The sequence below is a fragment of the Neopsephotus bourkii genome, unplaced genomic scaffold (genome assembly GCF_033783945.1).
Source record: "Neopsephotus bourkii isolate Nb327-2 ecotype Australia unplaced genomic scaffold, CSIRO-AGI_Nbou_v1 NB_1624, whole genome shotgun sequence".
In the NCBI taxonomy this organism is placed as follows: Eukaryota; Metazoa; Chordata; class Aves; order Psittaciformes; family Psittacidae; genus Neopsephotus; species Neopsephotus bourkii.
Window position 1 is genome coordinate 6,733,751 of NW_026902099.1, and position 25,875 is coordinate 6,759,625.

A 25,875-nucleotide genomic window follows, 5' to 3' on the forward strand; every position below is an offset into this window, starting at 1 on the left:
TCTCTCCGCCTTCCGCTCCCGGTTGCTATGGCTACCGCTATGCTCCGCCCGGAGAAGCGGCAGCTGCGGAGAGCGGCGCGGGGCGGGAGCTGCTGGGGAAAGTAACTGGTGCGGGGCCGGGAGGGGGGCGCGGGCCGGGCCGGGCCGGGCAGGGCAGGGCAGTCTCTGCCCTCCTGCACAGCCACGGGCTGGGGTCCGGTCTGGGCGCGCAGCATACCGGAAGGGCCTGCCCGACCCAGTGGTAGCGACTGCGCACCGTCCGGCGCCTCGTGACGGGGCCCGGTGGCATAACCAGGCCGGCGAGGGGCGCCGGCCCTGGGTAGGAACGGCCCGAGGTACCGGCGCTGGGGCGGGGATCACTGCTTTTCGCTGCTGCTGCTGCAGCTGCTGCCCGTGTTCGTCACGAGTGTGGGATTCGGGTTCTTCCAGCCCGTGTCATTGCAGTGGCAGCACAGAAACCGTTAAAGGTGTGCTGTCTCTGAGTAATGCTGAGTCTTGGGGTCTGTATATCATAGAATGATTTATGTTGGAAGGGGCCTTAAATACCTAGTTCCAACCCCCCTGCCATGGATAGGGATACTTCTCCACTAGACCAGCTTGCTCAAAGCCCCATCCAACCTGGCCAGTTATGCTTATTGCTTGCTCTGCAGTATTATGTTTGTTAAACACCAGTGAGAAGATGATAAGTGATTTCGGGCTGGCTATTCTAAACAGACTGTTAGGGAATAGATACAGAAAAAACTTTTGAGGATACTACACCACCCATATGTTTGGTAGTAGAGCTCTGCTAGTACGTGGTTTTAAATAGATGCTGTGATTATTCTTGCAGAAAGGTTGAAAGTGTGCAACTGATATTTCAGGAAAAGCAAGGTACGTTGGATAGTTGCTGTGAAGTTGTTACAGCACAGGGGCCCTGTGCAGAGCAACCATCTGCATCCCCACCAAGAAGAGCAGTTGGAGAGGGCAAGAGCGGGGACGAAGCAGAGAAGGCTCTGCTTTCAGAAGCTACCGGCACTGCACAGTCAGAGAAAAGCTGTGAGAAAGTCTTCTCTGGAGCAGTCAGTTTTGAAGGAACAGGAGCAGTCAAGTTCAGCACAGTGGGAACAACCTGGAGAAGGGCTAGGCAATCAATAAACAATTGGAAATAACCAGCAAGATTTGAGCCAGGTGCCCCCTTCAACGCATCATCTGAGAACACATCATCTTTTAACACACCATCTGTTACCAATAAGAATTACCCTACTTTAACTGAAGTAAGAAATTCAGAAAGGGAAGAACAAATATCTCAAAACTCAGTATCAGAGAATATGGCAAGTGGGACAGGTAAAGAAGTTACTAAAATGTTGGATGTTAAGGCTTTAAAGAGATTTGGTTTTTTCTTCAACTTGATTATGGCTCCTTGCATCTCCCATGCTCTCATTCTGTTCATGTTTGCTGGTTTTTGAACTTGAAGTGACTTCTTAAATTCTCATGTAAAACACGCTTGAAAAGCTAAGAAATGCATTCTTCATCTCAAGTTGCAGTAGAAACTCATATGACATTTTATAGTGATCTTCATTTCCAGAAATGTATGTAAGTTTATGTGTTTTGTACACGCATTTGTGAAACAGCAATGCATAATTCACATGAATACATGGGCTATTAACAGTTTAGATCAGATCACAGCAAACAGCTTACTATTTTAGCTCTCTTGGATTCCCCTGTCACTTGCCTGCCACCCTTCCATTATCAGTGCAGTCCCCGAAACGCTCCATCATGTGCTGTATTTTTCCCTCAGCACTCTGGGTGTCCAGTGTTACTTCCTCTTCCTAATTCAGTGCCTGGTTTTCTTAGGTCTTTAGAGCAGAAGGTAGCACTTCCCATTCAGCAGGTGAGTGCAGTGAGTGATTATTTAGAGTATGGACCTGCTGACGGCTGTCCTCTTGGCAGGGCTGGGTTTAGAGCCAGTCTTTCAGAATGGCTGGTGATCACGTCCTAGGAAAAGCACTATACCAAAGCCAGATACAGTCTTATCTCTTAATTCAATAAATAATTTCTGGAGTTAAGTAGATCTGGTTCAGAATATAGTCTTTGAGTAAACACCACAGCATTAAGTATTGTGTGAAAAACAACAGTGATTCTAAGCATACAACATAAGCTTAGATCAGATCTAAAGTGGAGCAGGTTTAAGTGAGATTTTTCAGTAAAATTTCTCTGTGTAAATGGGTAACTAATTTAAGATTATGCATTTACTGTAACTTGTAAAAAATTGAAATAAGAATGACTTTCAGTGGTGACAGTATTTAGGTATCTCTTTAGAGAGTATGTGATAATACTGTTTCAGATTTCAAGCAGACTGTCATTCCAGCTCAAAAATCTGATTATTCTGTGTTGCAGTGTTTCAATGAAATCACCTCAGAGTAAACTTGAAAAACTTACTCATTTGTTTTGTGAAGCTTACCAAGAATTAATTTTGGCTTTATTTTTAGGAAGCATGACTGAGGATAATCAAAACCCTGGGAGGACTAGGGCCAACCTTGATGAAAATATCCAGTCTGAGAAGTTACGTCTAGATCAGGAGCATTCTCCTGGGAAAGCAGTTCAACAGGATTACTGCATGCCTGATCTCATAACTGTCAGAATACAAACAGGTAAATGCTGGTTTTGCACATATGTAGAGATATAAATAGAGAGCAGACTTTGGCCTTTTCAGGAACCTGCTTAGTAAGTTTCCATGGGATATAGCCCTATAGGGCAGGGGGGCCCAAAACTGTTGGTTGATATTCAAGGATCACCTACTACAAGCTCAGGAGTGTTGCATCCCAACTAGAAGGAAGTGCAGCAGGAAGGCCAGGAGATCTCCATGGATGGATAAGGAGCTGCTGAGGAAAATTCGAAGGAAAAAAGAGGCTTTTTTCAAAGGAAAAAAGAGGGAAGAATACAGGGATGTTGTCTGGGAAGCTAGGACCAGGTTAGGAAAGCTAAGGCCCAGTTAGAATTGAACTTGGCTAGGGATGTTAAGGATAACAGGAAGGGATTCTATAGGTACGTAGTGCATAAAAGACAGGCTAGGGACAATGTAGGCCCCTGTGGAAGCTATCGTGAGAACTGGCTACCCTGGATTTGGAGAAGGCTGAGATTCTTAATGACTTCTTTGCCTCAGTCTTCACTGGCAAATGCTCTGACCACACCACCCAGGTCTTGGAAGGCAGATGCAGGGACTGTGAGAATGAAAAACTTGGGCCCACAGTAGGAGAGGATCTGGTTTGAGACCGTCTTAAGAATCTGAAGGTACACAAGTCCATGGGACCTGATGAAATCCATCTGCGGGGCCTGAAGGAGCGAATGAAGTTGCTAAGCCACTGGCCATCATATTTGAAAAATCATGGCAGTCAGGTGAAGTTCCCGACGACTGGAAATATAACCCCCATTGTCAAGAAGAGGAAAATGGATGACCCGGGGAATTACAGACCAGTCAGTCTCACCTCTGTGCCTGGTAAAATCTTGGAGCAGATTCTCCTGGAAGGCATGCTAAGGCACATGAAAAACAACAAGGTGCTTGGTGACAGCCAGCATGGCTTCACTAAGGGGAAATCCTGCCTGACCAATTTTGTGGTCTTCTATGATGGGGCTACAGAACTGATGGATACGGGTAGAGCAGTTGATGTCATCTACCTGGGCTTGTGCAAAGCGTTCGACACTGTCCCACATGACATCCTTGTCTCTAAATTGGAGAGACATCAATCTGATGAATGGACCACTCTGTGGATAAGGAACTGGCTGGATGGCCGCACACAAAGAGTTGTGGTCAATGGCTCAGTGTTCAGCTGGAGACCGGTAGTGAGTGGTGTCCCTCAGGGATCGGTGTTGGGACCGGTCTTGTTCAACATCTTTGTTGCTGACATGGACAGTGGGATTGAGTGCACCCTCAGCAAGTTTGCCACTGACACCAAGCTGTGTGGTTCGTTTGATACGCTGGAGGGAAGGAATGCCATCCAGAGGGACCTTGACACATCTGTGAGGTGGGCTGATGCCAACATCATGAAGTTTAACCATGGCAAGTGCAAGGTTCTACACGTGGGTCAGAGCAATCCCAGGCACAGCTACAGGTTGGGCAGAGAAGAGATTCAGAGCAGCCCTGTGGAGAAGGACTTGGGGGTGCTGGTTGATGAGAAAATGAACATGAGCCGGCTTCAGTGTGAGCTGTGAGCAGAGAAAGCCAACCATATCCTGGGCTGCATCAGAAGGCGCGTGACCAGCAGGTCGAAGGAGGTGATCCTGGCCCTCTACTCTGCTCTTGTGAGACCTCACCTGGAGTATTGTGTGCAGTTCTGATGCCCTCAACATAAAAAGGACATGGATCTGTTGGAACAAATCCAGAGGAGGGCCACGAGGATGATCAGGGGACTGGAGCACCTCCCGTACGAAGACAGGCTGAGAAAGTTGGGGCTGCTCAAGCTGGAGAAGAGAAGGCTGCATGGAGACCTCATAGCAGCTTTTACAGTATCTGAAGGGTGGCTATAGGGATGCTGGGGAGGGACTCTTCATTAGGGACTGCAGTGACAGGACAAGGGGTAATGGGTTAAAACTTGAACAGGGGAAGTTTAGATTGGATGGAGGGAAGAAGTTCTTTATTGTAAGGGTGGTGAGGCACTGGAATGGGTTTGCCCATGGAAATTGTGAATGCTTCATCCCTGGCAGTGTTCAAGGCCAGGTTGGACAGAGCCTTGGGTGAGATGGTTTAGTGAGGTGTTCCTGCCAATGGCAAGGGGTTGAAGCTAGATGATCTTAAGGCCCTTTCCAACCATAACTGTTCTGTGATTCTATGTGTTGATACATGTAATTGTGCTCTAATCTCAATATTTCAATCTTGGAACTTCCTTTTTAACAGATTCTGATTCATTCCAAGATGTAGTTGTAAAAATTGAAAGACCTACCTATCAAAAACCATTTCTTGGTGGATTTAAGAACAGGATAACAGGAGTGGAATTTCATAATGCAGGATCGCAAACAATACCAAAAAAACTACCTGATAAAGGAATTCTTGTATTTTGTAGGGAAACACAGGTAATGGCTTTGTAGTGTCTTTTTAGAATGTTGTTTTTGCCAAATGGGATAAAATGTTGACACAATAATTTCCAATGGGGAATAAGGGAATAGATGAGGAGTAAGTGTGCAATTGGAAGTATTTAGTGGATGAATATCACTGATCTCATGATTTGTGTTACAGATAACTAATTTTGCCACTTTCTGTAATGAGGAAAAAAACCCTCTATGTTTTGTTATATTCTGACATGTATTTTTTCCCCAGACAGTTTTTGAAAAAAATAAGCAACAACAAACAACAAATACAACATCAACACAAATGACTAAAACTGGCCTCTATGTGTCAAACAAGACTGACAGACTAATAACTCCTGGGAAGTATATTACAGCAGAAGAATACCATAAACGTAGACTTGAAGCAGTAAGTTCTTATCTGTTTGAAACTGTCTGTGAAGCAAAATATTACAAAGGTCATCTGAATATTTAATGAGTGTTCAAAGAGTGAATTTAAAAGTGAACTGCAAAATGTTGCTTAATCTTCACATTTGTAATTTTCAGATATGGGGAAAGTGTGTCTTTGCTCTGTGGTTTTTGTGACATTTGGTATTTAGTTATTAATTTGTTTGCCTAAAACAGGCAGTCTGAATCTAACTAAATGGAGAGATAGTTGATTCACTGAACGTTGAAGTAGGATGATTGCCTTGGTGCGGTTGGCAAGATGCTTTGAAGACTTCTGGTAGAAGTTTTCTCTAAGAACTTCTTAGCTGGTCAGCATCAACTAGCAGCAGGAAGTATCTCGTAGAAGTGGAAAACCAGAATAGGTTATTGTTTCCTCAGGACTACTGATATGTATTGATATGTATTACTGGATTATGTAATGTGTCTGTAAGTAATATGTAGCACACAGTAGAGAGACATCAGCTTGGTGCTGGTTCATGCTGATGGTTCTGCACTGTGCAGTGTAGGTCCATACTGAAATACTATCTGGAGACACATTCAAGAGAAATATTAGGATAAGATATCTCTAGAGACAGCATAACTATTACTGTGGTTATTTGCTTGAATAGCCTTCAATGCTGCACAATGCTTATTAGCTTATGGTATTGGCCTGCTTGTGTAGTCCAAGCTGACACAGATAGCAGAAGGCTGGGTTTGTGCATTATCCTCCCTTAGCATACTATATGCAGTTCCCTAGTCTTTAATAGCTGCCTCTTTGGAGGGTTGATTTTTTAAGTTTGGTCATAACAACATCGTTAACTTCATTTTTGTTATTTGTTTGTAAATAAAATGCAGTTGATTTTGTGTGTATGTACCTCTCAGTTAGTTTGAGTACAAGGCAAATCGTAGAAAATACAGGTCAGTGGCTGGAAAAAATTAACAGCTAAGAACAAAATATCATGGTGTTTTGTTTTAAATTCATGATTCTTTGGTACTGTATCACACATAGGTAATAGTATTACAGAAATATTTCCGTCGTTGGCATGCTACAAATATAGTACAAAAACTGGGGGAAGAAAAGAGATTAAGGCTGGAGTGGGAGGCACAAGAAGAATTACGGAGAAAAAAAGAAAAAGAAGAAAAACTGAGAAGGGAGCACGAGCGAAGACTGAACCCTAAAACAAAAGGAGACTTCGAGCTACTGTACCATGCTTTAGAATGTAAGTTTTTTCTTGAAGGGTTACTCTTAAATCAGCAAAATACAGTTTGTTTAAAACAGACATTTTTATGTGTTTCTATAGATATTTCCTTGATTTTTAGATTTTACTTACATTGGAATTTCATTTTTACATAACTATTTGACATTCATATATTATCAGAAGCAGAAAAAAAAGGCCTTGATGTTGTGTAAGCACTGTTCAACAGTAACTAAAACGTCCCTATATTATCAGCGTCCAGAACATAGCATCGTATAAGCTACTATGAAGAAAATTGACTCTGTCCCAGCCAAAACCAGTACATCTTTTTAGGAAATAACCAGCTTACAGAATAGTGTTATTTGGCTGTTCTATTATTGGGTTTTTTTTATTATTCATCTCTAATGATTCATCTAGAGGAACAGGAAATTTTATTTTTTTTTTTTGGATCAAGGTTATGTTAATATTTTTACTCTACATTTAAGATGCTGAAAATAATGGCATGAAGAAATACAGTATTGAGATCCATCATTTGTCGTTTAATAAAGGCATTTTTTATAATGGATTAAATTTTTGCCCATAATTTTGTAGCATATGACTGAGGTCATTCCTTTTGCCCTAGTCATCTTTTACAGATACTTTTTCTCCTTTCTAATTTATTCCATATTGCACAAAACTGTGTTGTCAAAATTTTAAAAATCTTGTTAGGAGTCCTACAGGGCATCCTGAAGGACTTCCTTTTCCTGTTGAGGTGGACGGTGTCTAGTACAGGCAAGCACCTCTAAACTTTCCTGGAAAAAATAAGGTGAATAATAATAATATGCAGAAAATTGACATAAAACCTTACAGGACAGTAATGTTGCAAAATGGGACAAAAAACCCTGTTTTTTGGGGAAAAATAAAGACAATAGAAATCGATGGACTTGTAGCAGCATATAGTGAAACTGCAAGAGTTCTTTTAAAAATGTCTCCTTTTAAGCAAGATGCTTGCATTGTGACTTGCAAGTAGCTTGTATATTATCTAAGCTACAGTGCTTGCTTATGGTATAACTCTGTGATTATTCGAACATTTTTGTCCCTATAGCAGAACTGACTTAATGGATTGCCTGATTTGCTGCAAAAGCCACCTGACCTACCTGAAATAATCTCAGCTGTTTTTTCCATGGTGAACTGAGCATTAATTTGGTGGCATTTGTTATTCATAGAGCTTAGGGTCCTAATTCAAGAACTCCCAAGTTATACATTACTCTTTTAATACTGTCATACTTGGGTCACTGAAAAAAATCACTTGGTCTAAGTGTAGAAATGGCTTGTAAATATTAGTGTTTGTGACAAATTTAAAATTATTACTGATCTTAAACTTTAGAATTTTGGGAATGGTATCTTTATGAGACTTGGGGATAGGGGTTGTTTTCCCTTTTTCTTCACAGATAGTTAGCTTTTCACTTCACAAGAACCAGTCTCTTTTAAGGTGTGTCTGATTAAGTAATCAAAAGCCAAGGCACTCAAATAGTTTTTTACTCTCCATCTGTGGCAAGTGCTAGTATTTGGTGTCTGATTTCCTGCAGTATTTTCTTTAATATGTTGTCAAATGTATGATCCACCTTTTTTTTTCTTAAGTGCAAAGAGTCTTATTTGCAATGGAAACAACAGAGCTGAGTTAGAGTTGCAAATTAGTGCTGGTGTTCCCAGTATTTTTAGATTTAGAATTTATAGTTACGTAAATGTCTCTTTTGCTTAATTTGATGTAACTGGATTCACAAATAGTAACCCTTTCAGCTATGCATGCTCAGGAATTTAATATCAGAGCAACCTGAAAAGGAATGTGCCACTCCAGAGCTGGAACAGAACAAACTCCAGTATTTGAAATGTCTTTTTAACATTTTCTTAAAAATAATGGTGTAGTATTAGTCTTTTTTGGTTTTGTTTACCTTTGTTGACTAGTTGCATCTGTACATGGAGACTTGCAGTCATGCTGTTTATTTTAATAGAGCTTAGTGGTTCTAGGAAGGTTCTTTTCCTACCTGCATCTGAAACTACTTTTACATTCTTATAGTGTCAACAGTCTACACAAGCTAAATCATTGTGACAGCAATAGAATGACACCATTGTCCTCCAGAGACCTGTGAAGGTTATTGCTGCTGATCTCAACAGGGAGATACTATTACAGGGTCAGCCAGCACAAGCAATTCCTGTTGGTACAAAAGCTTGCCTGCTGACAGTGTGGTGCAAATGAGATGTATCTATATGTTCAGTGGGTCTGCATATGGAGACATTAATTATTTATTTGAAAAGTATGAACTACTTTGTTCTGTGAAAATTGAAAAAAGTAATAAGTATAATCTCAGCCTACAGAACAGATAATCTAAGAGGAATGTTTTTAATTTGGTTGCATATATATGGTGAGTCAGGAGGTGAGTATTGATGATAACTGACAGCTTTTTCATTTCTGTACACACAAAGTTGCTTACTGTATTACCTCTGCCTTTGATGTTGCTGCCCCCTGCAGGCATATAAAACTTAATGTAAATTAATTCTGAAATGCTTTTGTTTGCTGAAATTACTTTATTTAAAAATATAGCTTTGGGTACTCAGAACTTGTCAGACAACTGTTGTATAAATACCAAAGCTTAGAGAGCCGTAAGGGAATGAATTGTAACATTTTAAAATGGAAAACATAAGGTATTGTAGATAAGCCACAGGCAGAAGCTAAACCTTCCTACTTTCCCTTCTGCATCTACTCTTACCTGATACAGTAAGTGTGCATCACATATTGGATTGTTTTCTTTAATGCTGGGATTTGCAAGATTTCAGGAATGTTGAATTTTTTTACATTATAAAATTTCCTACAGAGATCTAGAGATATTTGAAACAGAACAAATTTTTCAGAGAAGCCAAGAATTGTTACAGTGTATGCAAAGGAAAGCACTATTCAGGAAACACAATTTGATTTTACTAACAGATTTCTGTAACAGCATTCTGTGTATCACCAGTTATAGTCAAGAAATAGGTACTAGAAAATAAACTGTGATAGACACATATGTATACATTTGTATGTTTGTGTCATTAAGTAGTCTAGCTTGTAAGTGCAGCCGGTACCTGTGGTTTGGGGATTTGACCGTAAGAGTCAGAAGGCCAGATTCTGCACAGCAGATGCTGGTTCAAATGCTGCTGTGATGACCATCCTGTGGTTTGCATGTTACTTCCTTCCACCTTCTGTTGTAGAACAGGAAAGGGAAAGTAAAGCAAATACTGTCTAATTATTAATGCGCTTCCGTCTGCTTTAGATGGCAAAAGGTGATACCAGTGAAATATTCACTGTAAGACCTGGAGTGCTAAACGTGACTCTTTTATCTCTGTTTTGGAAGAGTTCAGCCTTCTTTAGATTTTACTCATTTATTCAGGGAGAAGCAGGAATAGTGGTGGACACACTAAACAGTAAGATGCTGAACTTAATCTGGTGAGAATATCTCTATGGTATCTTTTCTTCTGACTTTGATGAGCAATTGTTTAAAAAGTTCCTATTGCTTATGCCTTTTCCGTACATGTTTCCACAGTAGCTAAATTATTATTCTCACACAGAGCAGCTTTTTCTCCTAACCCATTTTCGAGTTTGCAGTATGAATTGGCAGTTTGGAATTGATGTACACACACATACTCTCACAGAACATCTGTATAATTTGCATTAATTTCTGGGCTATTTTGTGTGTGTTGGAAATATGCATTATAATCAATTCCCTAACATAGAAACTGGCTTTTAATGAACATTAAAAATTATGTTAATTCTTTAAATATGAAAACAGAACATTCCCTGGAAAGTACATTGTAAAAAGTACCCACAATATTTATATCTGTAGTATGGAGGCAGAAGGAGACTGAGCAGATTAACAGAACTCTTACTGGCGCTGAAAGAAAGGCAGCACTTTGTGGACTTCTGGAACAAGAGGCACAGCTGATTGCTTCCATTGGGAGACACAAACTAAATGCAGATGAGGAGAATCGACAGAAAGCAATACTGCATTTTCTGAATAAGGTCAGTGATGTAATTTTAGATTGAACATAAAAAATAAAAAAGTACAGGAACAGAAGAGACATCTGCAAACTACCTGCTAGAAGTAACTTTTGTAGCTTAACAGGTAATTATGTGGATGCTAATGTTATAAATATCCAAATTATCTAGTTGTTCAAGTGAATACAATTCAGTAAATTTCTTTTTCCAAACTGAGAATTTCCTAGCTCTGTGACTGATTGAAGGACTAATAGTGCATCATTAAGACAATTTAACTACCTGTGTCTGATATAATTCTCAGGTGTGTATATATAACATTAAAAAATAGCACTGAGTGAATGAATTCTGTATTATAGAATCATAGACTTATAGAATATTTAGGGTTAGAAAGGACCTTAAGATCATCTAGTTCCAACCCCCTGCCATGGGCAGGGACACCTCACACTAAACTATGCCACCCAAGGCTCTGTCCAACCTGGCCTTGAACACTGCCGGGGATGGAGCATTCACAACCTCCCTGGGCAACCCATTCCAGTGCCTCACCACCCGCACAATAAAGAGCTTCCTCCTTATATCCAATCTAAACTTCCCCTGTTTAAGTTTGAACCTGTTACCACTTGTTCTATCACTACAGTCCCTATTGAAGAGTCCCTCCCAGCATCCTTACAGACCCTCTTCATTAGGTAGTATTCTGCATAAAGAACATGCTTCAGATGGCACTCTTTACAGCATTAAAGGCTCTAATTCTAACAATTCAGAATGATCAATTTCCCTGTTGAGCACAGGCCTTTGGTCATCATATGTCTCTGTTTAAAGAAAGCATTTATTCTTTTTCCATGTACAGAGTAGAAAACCAAAAGAACTTTTGACTGAATCTTATATCATATTGAAGTCGATTATTAATTCACTAGTTTCAGATCCATTAGAACTTTAGCTTGAGGTCTTATTCTTGCATGATCATAAGGAAGAAATTTAAAACAAGTGTTCTTCAGGCTTTCATCTATAAAACAAAGAGCATTCATACACAAATATGATTTAGGCCTTTTTTAGGTAAACAACCCATCAATCCATCCCCTGGGAAAAAAAAAAATAGTTTATTTTCTGGCTGTTTTCATAGTGATGAAGAATGGGGTTGATTCAAGAACAGGGTTGATTCAAGAATGGGGTTGTAAATAGGTAACTTCTAGGACATTAGGCTTTGTTAGCAACTATAGAGATAAGGAAATGTCTAACATAAGCATTGTGCAACAACTGGCCAGAACCAGCCTGGTGGTTACTGACATGACAACAATCCTTAAATGAAGTGATGAAGAGGAAGATGATGAAGAAATAACCACTAGGGGTCCCAAAGCCCATTGCCACATATTAGTGTGCATGGGGGAGCAATTCTAGAAGTATGATGTAATGTATAAGTAACTCAATGAATATGTATGTAATCTAATGAATATATATGTTTAAAGACAATATAATCACAGCCTGGTTGATGCTCGGACCATACATGCTAGGAGGAGCTATTCACTGTGTCTCCCGGCGCTGTGATAAAGAATACCTGCTTGTCAGCTTAAACTTTGTTGGCGAGATCCTGGAGATTTCTCTGAATCAGTGATATAATTATGAAAAGAAATGCTGCAACAGAAATAGGTTTTTTATGGGGTTGGAGTTTTTTATTTTTTTTTTTTTTAATTTTGACCATTTAGTGCTCAAAAGTAAAATGGGAATTTTATCTAAAAAACCCCGCCCTGTTTTTCGTTCTTTTTATTACTGATGTGTGGGATCTGCACTGTAAAAAGTGTTTTGATGAAAGTACAAAACTAAATATTTAGGAATAAAAAAGGAATATTTAGGATATCAAAACCTTGAATGATTTCTATTATTCAGTAGACTAAATGTTAGTAACTAAATGTTTGCTTCCGCTATTTGCAATCTATTCTGTTATATTCTCAGAAAAAACAAATATATTTCTCTCTTAAATGAGTTTCTACCTTTATTTTTCCATTAAGGACTGCTTTCCAGTGCCCTACCCTGTATAGATTACTGCCAGTATATATTCTCACAAGCTTTTTTACATCTAGGAACCAGAAGCAAAATGCTGTTCAGTACCAGAATCCTTAGTGACAATTGATGTTTGGAGATCCTGGAGACACATGACAGACGAGATTTTCTCTCTTTCCAAGTAGTGGACATGTTTCTCAAGCACTTGCTACTAATTTTGTTTTTTCATTAAAGAAATTGCTTTCTTTTCAATTTGAAATCTCATGAGTTCTGAGCTACTGAATTTTTTTTCTTTTCATGTTTTTTTTTATGTCCGCTATAGGGCTTTAAGTGTTCTGAACTGTTGACATAGCAGCCTAATTCAGAGGTAGAGAAAGTAATTTCTGCATTTCTTAAAAAATAAGTAAAAAGAATTTTTAAAATCTGAAATGTATGGCTTGTTAGGACTGTAGCAGTGCAATTTAAAAACTTCAAACTGTAGTATAAATTCATTGTTGAAGTGCTAGGTTATAGATTATTCACTTACTTCTTGACCTTTGAGTTGATAATGTTAATCTGGACACTTGCCAGTTAAAGTAATACCTTTCACATCTGAAGTCTGCAAGCATTTCACTTTGCTGTGATATCCAGTGTGATATGAAACTTGCTTCTCCATGGAAACCTTCATTCGCTTCTTTGCTACTTTAAGCATGTACCTACTCATGCTTTTACAATGTTTGCTACTGGTTGTGTGTGAACTGCATTCTAGTTTGTTTTGGTTTGCTTTTTGCTGTGCTCATGCTTCTTCAGCATTTGTACTTTGAAGAGGAAGTACTTGATTAAGCTTCTATATAGCAATCATTTTCTTAAAGGAACTTGTGTAATTATTAACTGTCACTGAATTCACAACTGTCATGCTTTATGCTATTTCTCCACCCAATCTATGGATTGGATTTTTATTTTATTTTATTTTTTTACTTTTCTTACCTTTTTTTCTGTGCCTCTGATGGTGTGTTTCTCTCCTTAGGTGCTTTTTCTTTTCTGCTTTCATGCATTGCCAGCAGAGTGCAGTTTATAGCAATTTTGCTCTCTCAAGTAGTCCAGATAACAGGATTATTGTAAATTCTGCAGCACTGCCAGCAGACTAAAAGGGAAGAAAATGCTGGAAAAAAATATCAAAGTTTTAGTTTTCTCACATCAAGCTTGAATACATGATAATAGTACTAAAATTAGAGCGCCTGTGATTCTTTCTGAAATACTAGAAATCTTCATATTGATGAGACATCTGTATTTTTTTTTTTTTTCAGGAAAACACTGCATCTTTTTGTTTGTTTTTCAAATTATTTTACTTTATATAATACCGACTTACGATGAGGTAGTAATAAAAACTACAGAAGTTACAGGTATTTTATCTTCAAATAATTCAAAGTTTATAATAATGTAGTTGGTCTGTGTTAAGGATCATTTGCAGAGTGGAATACCAAGCCTGTTGGCTCATATATGGGTTGTTACAAATTTATCAGGGGAACCAAGTTTTAATAACCACTTCCTGGGGGAAACTCTGCCCATTGACTCACCTTAGCATAAGCAGGTGAACTTCCTGTCATGTAGTAAGTGTTTTCATTGAAGAAGATCAAATGCAGGTAGTGAATTAATTATTCTAAAGGAAAAGGTAATTTTTGGCAGTCTGCCATATGAAGGAGTTACAGCGTGAAACAGCTTCTAAGTGTTGGTGGTTTGGGTTTTTTTGTTTGCTTGGTTTGGTTTGGGGTTTTTTTTGGAATTGTTAGTGCTGTTCAGAGATAGTGAAACAGTCATAAAGTAGAATGCTCACTTTTTGCTGACATGGAGAAAATCGCCTCTTTCTGGTTTTGCAGAAGGTCAAAAATGTCAGTTACTCAATGTTAAATCCTTTTTCTTTTCCCCCAATTATTCTGTCTTTCTTTTGCTTCTGTAACTTTATAATTTATTTATTTAAAAGTGAGGGAAGCTCTGTTTTGGTTGTGTTGGTGACTAAACGTCTATTCTACCTAATATTCTTTCCATTCTTATGGCTTATCACCATAGCAAGTGTGTGTATTTGGTTAAAATAATGATTATGTAAATGCTGTGGTCATATCTGGAAAACTATTAGTCATGTGAATGCTGCAAGAAGTGTTGCTGTAGTTAACTCACACTGAGACTGCAAAGTGAAGGTCACAAGCTTTCGTGAGCTGTCAAGTTCCAGATAAAGTGAAAGAGAATAATTAATACACAGAATGAGGTTCCAAAGAGCTGTCCCAGTTAAGGAAAGGGAGTGGAGTTAGGTCATGACAGGGAGAGGGTTTTGAATACTTGTCTTTCTATAGGATTTAAACACCTACATCCCTGTGTAACATCATGGTTTGCAACCAAATCCAGTCTTCTTAAAAGGGGTGAATAGTTGGACTCTTCAAACTGATTGGGGCAGCTGACACTGTGTAACTTCTGATGTCTATAGAAGTTAGAGAAACAATTGAAGTGGTAGCGGTAAGGTATGTGGTTAAGTTAGCAAACAAGAAGCTTGGTGAAGTTATTTGATAAGCTGTAACTCCTTTGCCTTAGTCATCTTTAACAAAGTCTTTGCTAATACCTCATATCTGTCTGTATAGCTAGCATAAATAGAACAGTTCTCTGGAGATATTTTGTACTGCAGTAACTCTAAGGCCTTAAATTTGCAATCTTTACACTATCAACAGTCCCATTGATTTTTACTGATAGTTTAGAGGGATTTATGAAGGCAAGATGAACTACAGAGCAAATGTATTTTAACGCTACTGTCAGTAAATTTGCTTTAGAGAAGTAGAGCATATCCCTGTAGGAGAATATTGTTTACTTTTAATATACTGTAAGTCCAAATTTTCAGGACCTACAACTTTAAAAAAAGTGTGCAACTGAATACTTGCTCTAGGAAAAAGAAAATATAAATATCAACAGTGGAATTAGACTTTCGTATTAGTCAAGCATTAATGCTAAGTCCGTATTTACTCTGGTGAACCTTGATGTAAAGTAATGCACTTGTTAACTGGTGATCAGATTATAAGAGCTCAGTTATGCAAACTGTTTCTGAAGTGTGCGCAACCTAAGAGATGGAAAGCATATGATGGAAAAATCACTGAAATGGATACACAGTTCACACTCCGTGCCAGAGAACTGTTGGAAATCTACCGCAGCATTAGCATGAGTGACGTCCCACAAGATGAGAGAATAGATGTGCTACTGACACTCAAAGGTACAGTGAAGGTATGTCTTATTTTTCTGTTTGTGTTTAGCTTGAAGCAGTACTTCCCAAAGGTACAATCAGTTGTGTTGACACATAAGCAGTGCTTCTTCTGGCAGACAGGTGCCAGGATGATCAACTGGCAACATGAGAAAGCCTCCTGTACCGTCTGGTGTGACAGTAATTTACATTCCAGATATACCTTAAATTCATATGTCATTTTGTGATGTGCACATTTTTCTTGAAGTTGTGTTAGAATTTTAACCCCATGGTTTTCGAATGTTTGTATATTGGCACATAATAGAGCTTTAGTGCAAAGTTTAGCTTAACGTTTGTAACAACTTGATGAAAACCATGGCAGAGTTGTAAGTGGCTGTTAGTATTTTTTCAGGGTTCTTTGAAATGTCTGTTTAGAACCTCATCTTTCTGTTTGTTTAGGTTACCAGCTTTATGGGCATCAAATAGTTTTGGTTTGTTTTGGTTATTTCCTTTATCCCTTATTCTAGGATTCTATTCTATGATTCTATTCTCCGCCCCCATTGCTGCTGCCAGTGTTCCCAGTGAATCAGAAGCTGGTTGCATTTATTTCAGCCTTTTGTATTTGTTTGATATATGTATTCATAGAATCATAGAATCATAGAATAGTTAGGGTTGGAAAGGACCTTAAGATCATCAAGCTCCAACCCCCCTGCCATGGGCAGGGACACCTCGCTCTAAACCATATTACCCAAGGCCTCGTCCAGACTGGCCTAGAACACTGCCAGGGATGGAGCATTCACAGCCTCCCTGGACAGCCTATTCCAGTGCCTCACCACCCTAACAGGAAAGCATTTCCTCCTTATATCCAATCTAAACTTCCCCTGTTTAAGTTTTAACACATTACCCCTTGTCCTATCACTGCAGTCCCTAATGAAGAGTCCATCCCCAGCATCCCTGTAGGCCCCCTTCAGATACTGGAAGGCTGCTATGCTTCTGGACACTGATCTCCCCCTGCTCTGGTGTTCAAGGCGTCCTATCTCGAGCTACTCACCTCAGCAATTGACCATTATTCATGTACAAAAAGAATATTAGGAATTTCAAACTACTTTCAGGATACTCATTGACTTGTCGATGTCAAACTAGAAGAGACTGTTCCTTCCTGGTCAAACACTGTTTGTACCAGAATTTGATTTAAAGCCCATATAGCACTGGTGGGAGCACTGCTGGTTTATAAACTCATAGAATCATAGAATAGTTAGGGTTGGAAAGGACCTTAAGATCATCAAGTTCCAACCCCCCTGCCATGGGCAGGGACACCTCGCTCTAAACCATATCATCCAAGGCTCTGTCCAACCTGGCCTTGAACACTGTCAGGGATGGAGCATTCACAACTTCCCTGGGCAACCTATTCCAGTGCCTCGACACCCTAACAGGAGACAATTCCCTCCTTATATCCAATCTAAACTTCCCCTGTTTAAGTTTTAACCCATTACCCCTTGTCCTGTCACTACAGTCCCTAATGAAGAGTCCGTCCCCTGCATCCCTATATGCCCCCTTCAGATACTGGAAGGCTGCTATGAGGTTTCCACGCAGCCTTCTCTTCTCCAGGCTGAACAGCCCCACCTTTCTCAGCCGATCTTCATATAGGAGGTGCTCCAGTCCCCTGATCATTCTTGTGGCCCTCCTCTGGACTTGTTCCAACAGTTCCATGTCCTTTTTATGTTGAGGACACCAGAACTGCACACAATACTCCAAGTGAGGTCTCACAAGCCCATCTTAATACAAGTCAGTAGTGATGTTGGCATTTTTTTAAACCACCTACTGTGTATATACACTGTATCTCCTCTCCTATTTCCTATCCTGTTCAAAGGAACCTCCTTTGGGAGATACTTCTTGGCTTTATGGAGACTAAAAATTTTGCATGTTGTGTGCCTCTGCTTAGCATTTTTTTAATGCCTCCAGGTTTATGGTTCCTTACAGCTTTGGCCATATATACAGGCCACCTTAAAGCAGAATCTGTAAGCATGTTCAGTTTTGTGGTTCTTTATATTAGTTTTCTTGGAGGTTGTTTCCCTAAGACACTAAGGAGTTCTTCTATGATCATGTTCTTGTGTGAACATGGAGAGGTATGAATGATCATTGGCATAGAATCCATAGTTTGCTTTCATATCTACATTAGAATTATTTGGTTTGCTTCCTTGCTGTTGTGTTTTGTTTTCCATTTTGTTTGTGATTTTTTTTTTCCAGGAACATGAATGTAAATTAACACAGGAAATCATGGAATTAATTGACAGGGAAATTGATCTTATGTCAAGAGAGGTGAAAGAATGTAACTTGGAAGGACTAAGGAAAAGAATTTGTACGTTATTTCTTCAGTTTATTAAAATTCCGAAGTTTAACCCTGAAGTTGCTAAGATACTTAAGGTATTATTCCTATTTTGCAGTCTGACATAATGCCCATTGAACTAAGGATGGTGGAGAAGGGGAATGGAAAGCTGTTTTTTTTTACCCTTTGCTGTAAAATTGCTAGAGGATTTCTTCAAGAAATAAAATGTAGGAAGTACACAGGCTTCGCATAAGTAAGCTTAAATAGCCATATAGGAAGCATGGGGCATAGATATGGGTGTAAGTACCTGACAGGTGGTTGGTAGTACTGAGAGAGCCCAGGAACTCTATGTATGAAATAAAAATTCTGAGAATTATAAATGGTAAATCTTGGGATGGTAACAGGAAAATGTAATAGCAAATGGGGAACAAATAGAGAGAGTGATTATCTTCTTTCCACTGGACAAGGGCAGCATCCCTTCCAGAAAGGAAGAATGTTGACGTTGTCAAAGTTATGTCTAATGAGCTTGCACCTAAGCAAGAGTTGTTCCGAGCTTCTGTTGTACAGCCAGTTGCTACGTCATGGTAAGAAGATAGATGGGTAGTGGAGAAAGTGGTAGACACCTTTCCAGGTGTGTGATTGTTTTTATTTCTGACTACATGTTACAATTAAAAATATGATTCACTACCAGAGATTGCTGCTTTAGGCACCAAGATGTGTTTTGCATCTGTCAGAAGAGTATTCTTCTTACAGTGGGTGATGGTATCTCAGAGGTAAAGTATCTGTCAGTAAAAGTTAATCAGATTTAGAACCAACGGACAGTTATTTTACACTAGGTTTATGCACAGAGTTACCTAAATGTGTCATAGCAGAGACTGGATATGGGGGATCTTTGTCTTCTATTGCATTTGGTTGGCTGTACACTGAGTTGAAGTCTGAATTGCATCTTTTTTCTATTTGAATCTTGTAACCTTGTGTGGACCATAAAAGAGATGGGAGTTCATCAATAGACAGTCAGTAAAGTGACCAAATCCTCAGGTTATTTTAAAAAAAGGGCAGATGACCTCAATAGGTAGCTGGATTATAAGGCTGCTGAAACTATCCAATTACAGACTTGGGCCCTCTGCACAGACTGCATTATATTTTTTCCAGAACCCATGAAGCAATATGAGATGAGGAAGTCATTAGCAAGTTTAGCTTATTATTTTCCCCATGTTGTTTTTGGCTCTGATGACTTTATATTCTTATGCCGAAATATTAATATGCACATAATCACAGGGATTTATCTTTGACATAAAGGGCAGATTCTATATGAAAAATTAAATACAGAAGGTTTAGTTTCTGTTTTCTCTGTGGTATTGTCTTTCCAGAATGGCTGACAATCTGCTTACACAATAGTCAGCAAGAGCACTGGAGCTTAATGTCTAGGATTGTCAATAGCTTAAAAATGAATTGGCTGATTTATATAACTGATTTTAACAAGTGAAGTAAAATACAGTGGCTTTCGGTCTTTATTAAAAACAAACCTATTGGGTATGTTATAATAACTATTTCTAGCTTTCACATTCTCAAATACTTGCATGAATATCTGTACAATGTATTCTGACAGAGTTAGGGTAACACACAAGTGATACAAAGGTACTTTGTGGTAAATTAACTTTTTTAAAAATCTTTTTAGGTTCCACCAGATCCCTTAAAGCTTTATAAAAACATGAACTGCTGTCAGAGTTGCAAAAATTACTTACCGTCTACTGCGTTTCCTGTTCCTGCTAATACCCACACTACTGGCAGATGTCGCTTGTGTTGTAAGGTTGATAATGAGGCTCGGCACCGAGAAACGTTTTTGAAGTGCAAACTTATACTAGAAAAGCTCAGAAAGTCTGAAGCTGATTATCAGGATGATGCTAAAATTGTTTTCTTACTTCAGGTACTGTCTAAAAGAGCATTGCTAATAAAACCAATGGCTCTGACTGTAATTTTTCCTTTATTTTGTGTATGTTGTTGACAGGTTGAGAATTTAGATTAAGAGCTACAAAGCTTCTTCCTGTGACAGGGAATGTTACATACCATAAAGAAGCAGCACTTAAGCTTTTGAAGTGTAGCTGTAATTTCAAAAGTGATTACAAGCTGTACATCACAAGAAGGTAGAAGTCTACCTGACAAGGTCAAAGAAGGGGGTGACCCAAATTCTTCTTCTGGTTCTCCCATGGCCATCCTGTTGCTTAAAGATACTACCACCATCTGCAAAGTGATAGTAATGTTTTTGTAATTATAATATCCTTCAAGACATAATGCTAGTAAAACATTTTGAGCCCCATTATTTAGACTGGTTTAGTAATACAAATAAATTGTTGTGTATTCTCAGGAGGAAAAGATAAAGAAACCGAGGGTTTGACATATCTGTTATATCTCAGTAGAATGTCTGTTAGAGGTTTTACTCTTTTGCATTTATTAGGAGAGGATTTAGCACTTTGCCAATGGCAGTTGCCAAGAGGAAGATTGGGATTCTTTAATTACCATGCCTGTATAAAGAAATATTATCAAAGAACCTGGATTTTGTAGAAGTTTTTCGTTCATGTTGTTTTCGCTTAGGCTGGGAATTTTTTTGTTTGTTTCTCACTTAGTTCATTTAATATGTAAACATTCTCCAAGTCACTTGTGATAGCTGGTGGCCGTTGGTACACTGGAATATAACTGCTTCTTAACTTCTGACACTGAAGGCCCTCACATGCAATTCCATTAGTGGTTGTACCCCTGCAGCATCTCTAGATACTGTGTCATTTTCATTCAAATTAACTATTTTCTTTAGAGTTGTAAATATCTAAACAGGTGTTTGTACCTTAAAATCACTGATTTCCTTGTTTTTTTTCCTAACATTTCCTTATATTTTTTTTTAATGAGCTACTTGCTTGTATTCTCCCTTCCCGTCCCAACAGCCACCTGTCCCCTTCTGCACTTATATGCAGAAAACAGCTCTGGGGCATCTAGAAATGACTTGGGCACAACTAAAAATATTTTGCCTGAGCTGTGACAGCTTCATTCATTGCTCAGTAAAGTCCCCATTACTGGCTGTGGTTGTATTGTGGATGGATGCAAGACCTTTCTGATAAGATAAAAGATTTTTCTTGAGATCTCCTGGTTTTAATTGTGTTTGGATTGACCACCTATGTGAGCGCTGCTGAGGCTTAAAAGGCTAAAAACATTATGTGAGAGTTATGGTACCTCCAGTAAGTTCTGGTTACCGCAGCTAAAGACCTTTTTCATATCAAAATGAACTTGTTCAGCAAATATGTCAAGTCCTGAGACTGCTTTTTATTCTTTCAGAGGATCTAACTATGCCATACTCCTTAGAATTGGCGGCACATGCTATGGCTTTGAGTTATCTTGATGAGCAACATCCTGATGGCAATGTTGTATTCATTTGAAGCTACACATACACCCAACTCCTTTACTGGTTTGCTGCTTATCCTTGTTTCCTAGTCTCATGTGCTGAGCATTTGATGATGCCTGCTCCCAACCTGTTCGATGACAGTACTCAAAGGCTGTTTCTGTTTCTTGTGAGCACAGAACAAATTGAGGGGAGGAGCATAATTTGAAATTAATTAAAATTTCATGGAAAAATGTGTGCCTACCTTTAGGATGTGCAGAAGTTGTCTCTTAAATCAAACTCTTCCCCATAACCTGAGAAGTTTTAACAGAATACAAGCTTTTGCTTATTTTTCAGGTAGAAAAAATAATTGTAATCCAGAAAAAATCAAATTATAGATCTGTTTTACATGGGCCTTTATATACCTCCGTATAGATTTTTGCAAGTTCAGGTAGCTTTGAGATGTGTAGCTAGTAGTAGTACTTGCTAATATGTCTGCTTGCAAATTTCTGGCTTCTAAGAGGAAGATACAGAAATTATTAGAAATTCTCTGAAAAGGAGGAAATGCTGAAAACAGAGGAGAGTTAGTGAAACCTAATAAAGGAGTCTCTGTAGGACCACTTTTAAGACTAGATTTAGGACTAGGCCTATATTCTTGAAATCAGATCTATTACCACTGCAGGTTCTAAGCATCACTTTTATGTTACATTTTCCTTGGCAAGAATTTTCACAGGCTCCTAGATTCTGGAAGCAAGATGGATAAGTATACATTAATCTGCATTTCACTAAAGCACTGTGTTTTTATAGTTTCATTCATCCTTTGTCAGGAATTTCATAAGTAACATGTAAACACCATTATTTAATTAGGTCAAGATTTCTTTTTTTAGAGGAATGAGTCTTTACATGGGTAGCTTGGAGGAAAACCTTTTTAAAAATCTGTTTTTTATTGACTGTCTAGATAAAACTCCTCTAATGGAGGGTGACAGAAAAACCTGCCAGAGTGGTAATTGCTGTCCCAATTACTATTTTTTTTCTTTCATTCAAGAGGTTGTGCTTATCAAGATTTAGTAGTGATTTCAGATGGCTGATAATAAATTAAACAAATTAAGATTGATGTAAATTAACCTTAGACCTAGGTTAAAAGTACATTTTAAAGTCTTTCTATACTGGGAAACCTTTACAAACAGACCTCCTGTTATTTATTGCTAATATTGTATCATAGCAACCTCGTCTTTAATCTCATTTGGTAAAATGAGCAATGGTATCATGAGCGCAATAAACTCTCCATATGTCAGCAGCAGAGCGAGAGGTAGAAGGCAAAGTAGGCAGTGATTTGGAGTCTGTCACAGGTGGAAGTTTTTCTTGTCCTAATTTCCCACATTTTCTGATTGTATATAGACTTTAAGTAATTTAGTACTGTAATAACTCATTTATCAAATAGCATTAATTATTAATCAAAAAATGAAATGGGGAAGTCATCTCAGTAATGGCGGAGATGGATTATTATTATCCAAAAAGTTCTGAACAGGCTTAAGCATGCTCAATGATGAAAAAAACAACATGAGATTTAGGAAGCTTTTTAAGAGTGGTTAAGCAATCAGCATGTTAGTGGAAGATATGAGTTACCATTGGCAGGAAAAATCAAAGTAAGAATGTAGTATTTTAGAGGTGATACAAGAAAAATGCAGTTAATAATTGCCAAACCATGCTAAAGGAAGAGGCGTATGTCTGGATGTTCTTTAACCAAGTGATTATATGAAATACACATAGAAAATTTTTTACTCAAAGTTTTATTTGGATTCTTATATGGTTACAGTGCTTTTGTTGGAGAATGAAACATGCTTCTTCCTTCTGAACCATGTTTTCCATTTCAGCATCAAGATCTGCAATACCTGATTGAGAAAATATGGGGCTGTCAGTCAGCTCTCAGTGCCTGCAGTGACCTCTATGATTTGGTTATGGTCAGGTGGGATAAGCAGCATGAATGGTCTCCATGGAACACTATTCTTCTCACTGAAGATGAGGCAGATGCACATCTTAAACTATGTGACCTTCAGAAGGTAAAATTTGATGAGCTTAACTTTTTACAATAGTTATGTTTTAATGGAATTCTGTGACTAATTATGTTTGGCCAAATTTAGTGCTTACACTCATCCATGTTTAAATTGACCCACTGTGACTATTTAAATGATTACATTTGTATAATTAAATAAGACAGACACTAGTCTAGAGGGCAGCTGACATGTGCAACTCGTATCCATGTACCTGAACCATCTCTTGTCCTTATTATCCCTCCTGAAATGCAAGAAACTAAGTGACCTCATCCAGGCTGCCTGCTGATGAAAATGCTGTGTCTATGCTCTTTCACCCAGCTGAGATCAGACAAGAACTGGCCTGAATAAAAAACTTACTAAAAACTAACCATAAATAATACAACAGTTTTGTGCCTGTGCTCTTGCACATGCTTGAGCCTCATTAGTTTTTGGCCTTACACATTTCTCATCAAATAACAGTATGACACTTTGTTTAGAACTTAGTCCTTAGTCATAATAGAATTTGTCTCAATTTACTTTCTTACATAGATGTAATTTAAGTACCCCTGACAATGTAATCTTTTTGCAATTAAGCAGTAAAAACGTAATTGCTGTTCTGAGTTAAAAAACTTAAGAATGTGTTAAAAGTTGTCATTGGAACTGTGTTTTTACACCACTCCCTTCAAAGTCCGTATCTAAACATGGTGAACAATTCTGATTATGCACTGATCTGGTTTAACTTTGTAAGTCTGGATGTCATAGTCAAAGAGATGTCATTGACTTAGGTCCAGAGCTTCAGTGGAGGTGGAAGTTAGGCCAGAAGAGCAACAGGTGGGGTATGCAAGCCTACTTAAAATCATAAGTTATTTTCCCTTAGCTCTTGCTACAAAAAGGGGAGCCAGCTTTCTTCACTGGTAATGGCCAAAGCTTTGTTTCAACAAAAACTGTGTGTGAAATAAAGAAAATGAGGCAAAGTTAGAATGCTGTGAGTTGAATCATTATTTCTTCTTCACTGAAACAAAAGAAGAGGCCTCTCAAGCACTTTATTTAATAGCAATTGTTCATAATGATGACTAAAGTGATAGCAAAGATTTTTTTCAGCTAATTAATCTGTTTATTTATGATTATCTGTAAATAATTGCTTCATTTTTATCAAGGAAATTTTCTGAAGTCATCACCTTGCAAATGTTGATATTGAAGTATTGCCTTTTTTAATTTTCAAAGCCAAGTATGAATGTTCTTACCTGAAAATAAATAAATTTTATCTTGTACAGATAAAAAAATGCCAGAAGTTTTTTTGTTTGTAAAAGTTGACTAATATTACTTAAGGAGTGCTTAGTAATTTTCACCCCTGGACTATAAGGTAGCAGTGTAGGACTGCAAAGTATTTCATTATGTATCATATACAGATAAATTATTTGTGTTAGTTCATTAAAGGGTCACTATTTATGCTGTCTGAAATATGAAGCAACATGTAGATTGCTAGATATTTTAATTGTATTTAATGGGATTTGGATTTTTTTCCTTTCAGGCGTATGAAGCGACATTTATTCACAGAATAAAGCATAAGCATATCTGGGCAAAAAAATACTTTGCTCAGATTCAAGCCATGACATCATTTTTGCAGAGGAGTGAAAATCAGACAAATGCAAATGAATTTTTAATAGCTACGCCTTTTCCTACTGTGCAAAACCATAACTCTTAGGTGAAGCTAGCTGAAGTTAAAGAAGTTAACTGAATTATTGATTAATACAGTTTCCTTGGTTTTAAAGAAATGTACTGTTTCAATACCTTAATTATATCACACAGATCAAAATAAACTGAGGATAAAATAATTTGATCTTGACTAGTCAATAAAACTGTATTTCATGTTTTGTAATCTCAGTTAAAAACTAAAATGTTGTTGAGTTTTGTAAATTCTGATTTTTTTAAGCAATTGACTGTCTTTCTGTGTTTGCCTGTCTTGCTTGGAACATTCTGTCTGTGTTGGGGGAACTTAGCTAATTCTTTGTCACCTTTTATCTAGAAAAATAATCCTACAAACTATTAAATTTCTCTCAAGTATACAAGGTAGAAAATCCTTTAAACCCTGAATTCCTGCAGAACAACAGAATTGATATGGCCTTCCAAATATAGATGCTTTGCCTTACAAAGATTTGGGCAAAATAATAACTTTATAGTTCATCTTGATGGTGAGAGTGGAACTGCCAGCCTGTAATTACTGTATCTGAGATCTTGAAATTAGTGTAAATCAGACTGACAATTTGAAATAGACAATGCAGGCTGTTTGGAA

General features: G+C 38.1%; 1 protein-coding gene across 1 annotated transcript; it reads left to right on the forward strand.

The window, feature by feature from the left end:
* On the forward strand, window positions 1-25,875 carry IQUB (IQ motif and ubiquitin domain containing). Its single transcript, XM_061372977.1, has 11 exons — window positions 1-108; window positions 2,469-2,630; window positions 4,871-5,046; window positions 5,291-5,446; window positions 6,473-6,683; window positions 10,517-10,692; window positions 15,730-15,900; window positions 18,104-18,280; window positions 19,861-20,109; window positions 23,424-23,609; window positions 25,114-25,875. The coding sequence occupies exons 2-11, from the start codon at window positions 2,474-2,476 to the stop codon at window positions 25,285-25,287; spliced, it is 1,833 nt and encodes a 610-aa protein (XP_061228961.1). The 5' UTR covers window positions 1-108; window positions 2,469-2,473; the 3' UTR covers window positions 25,288-25,875.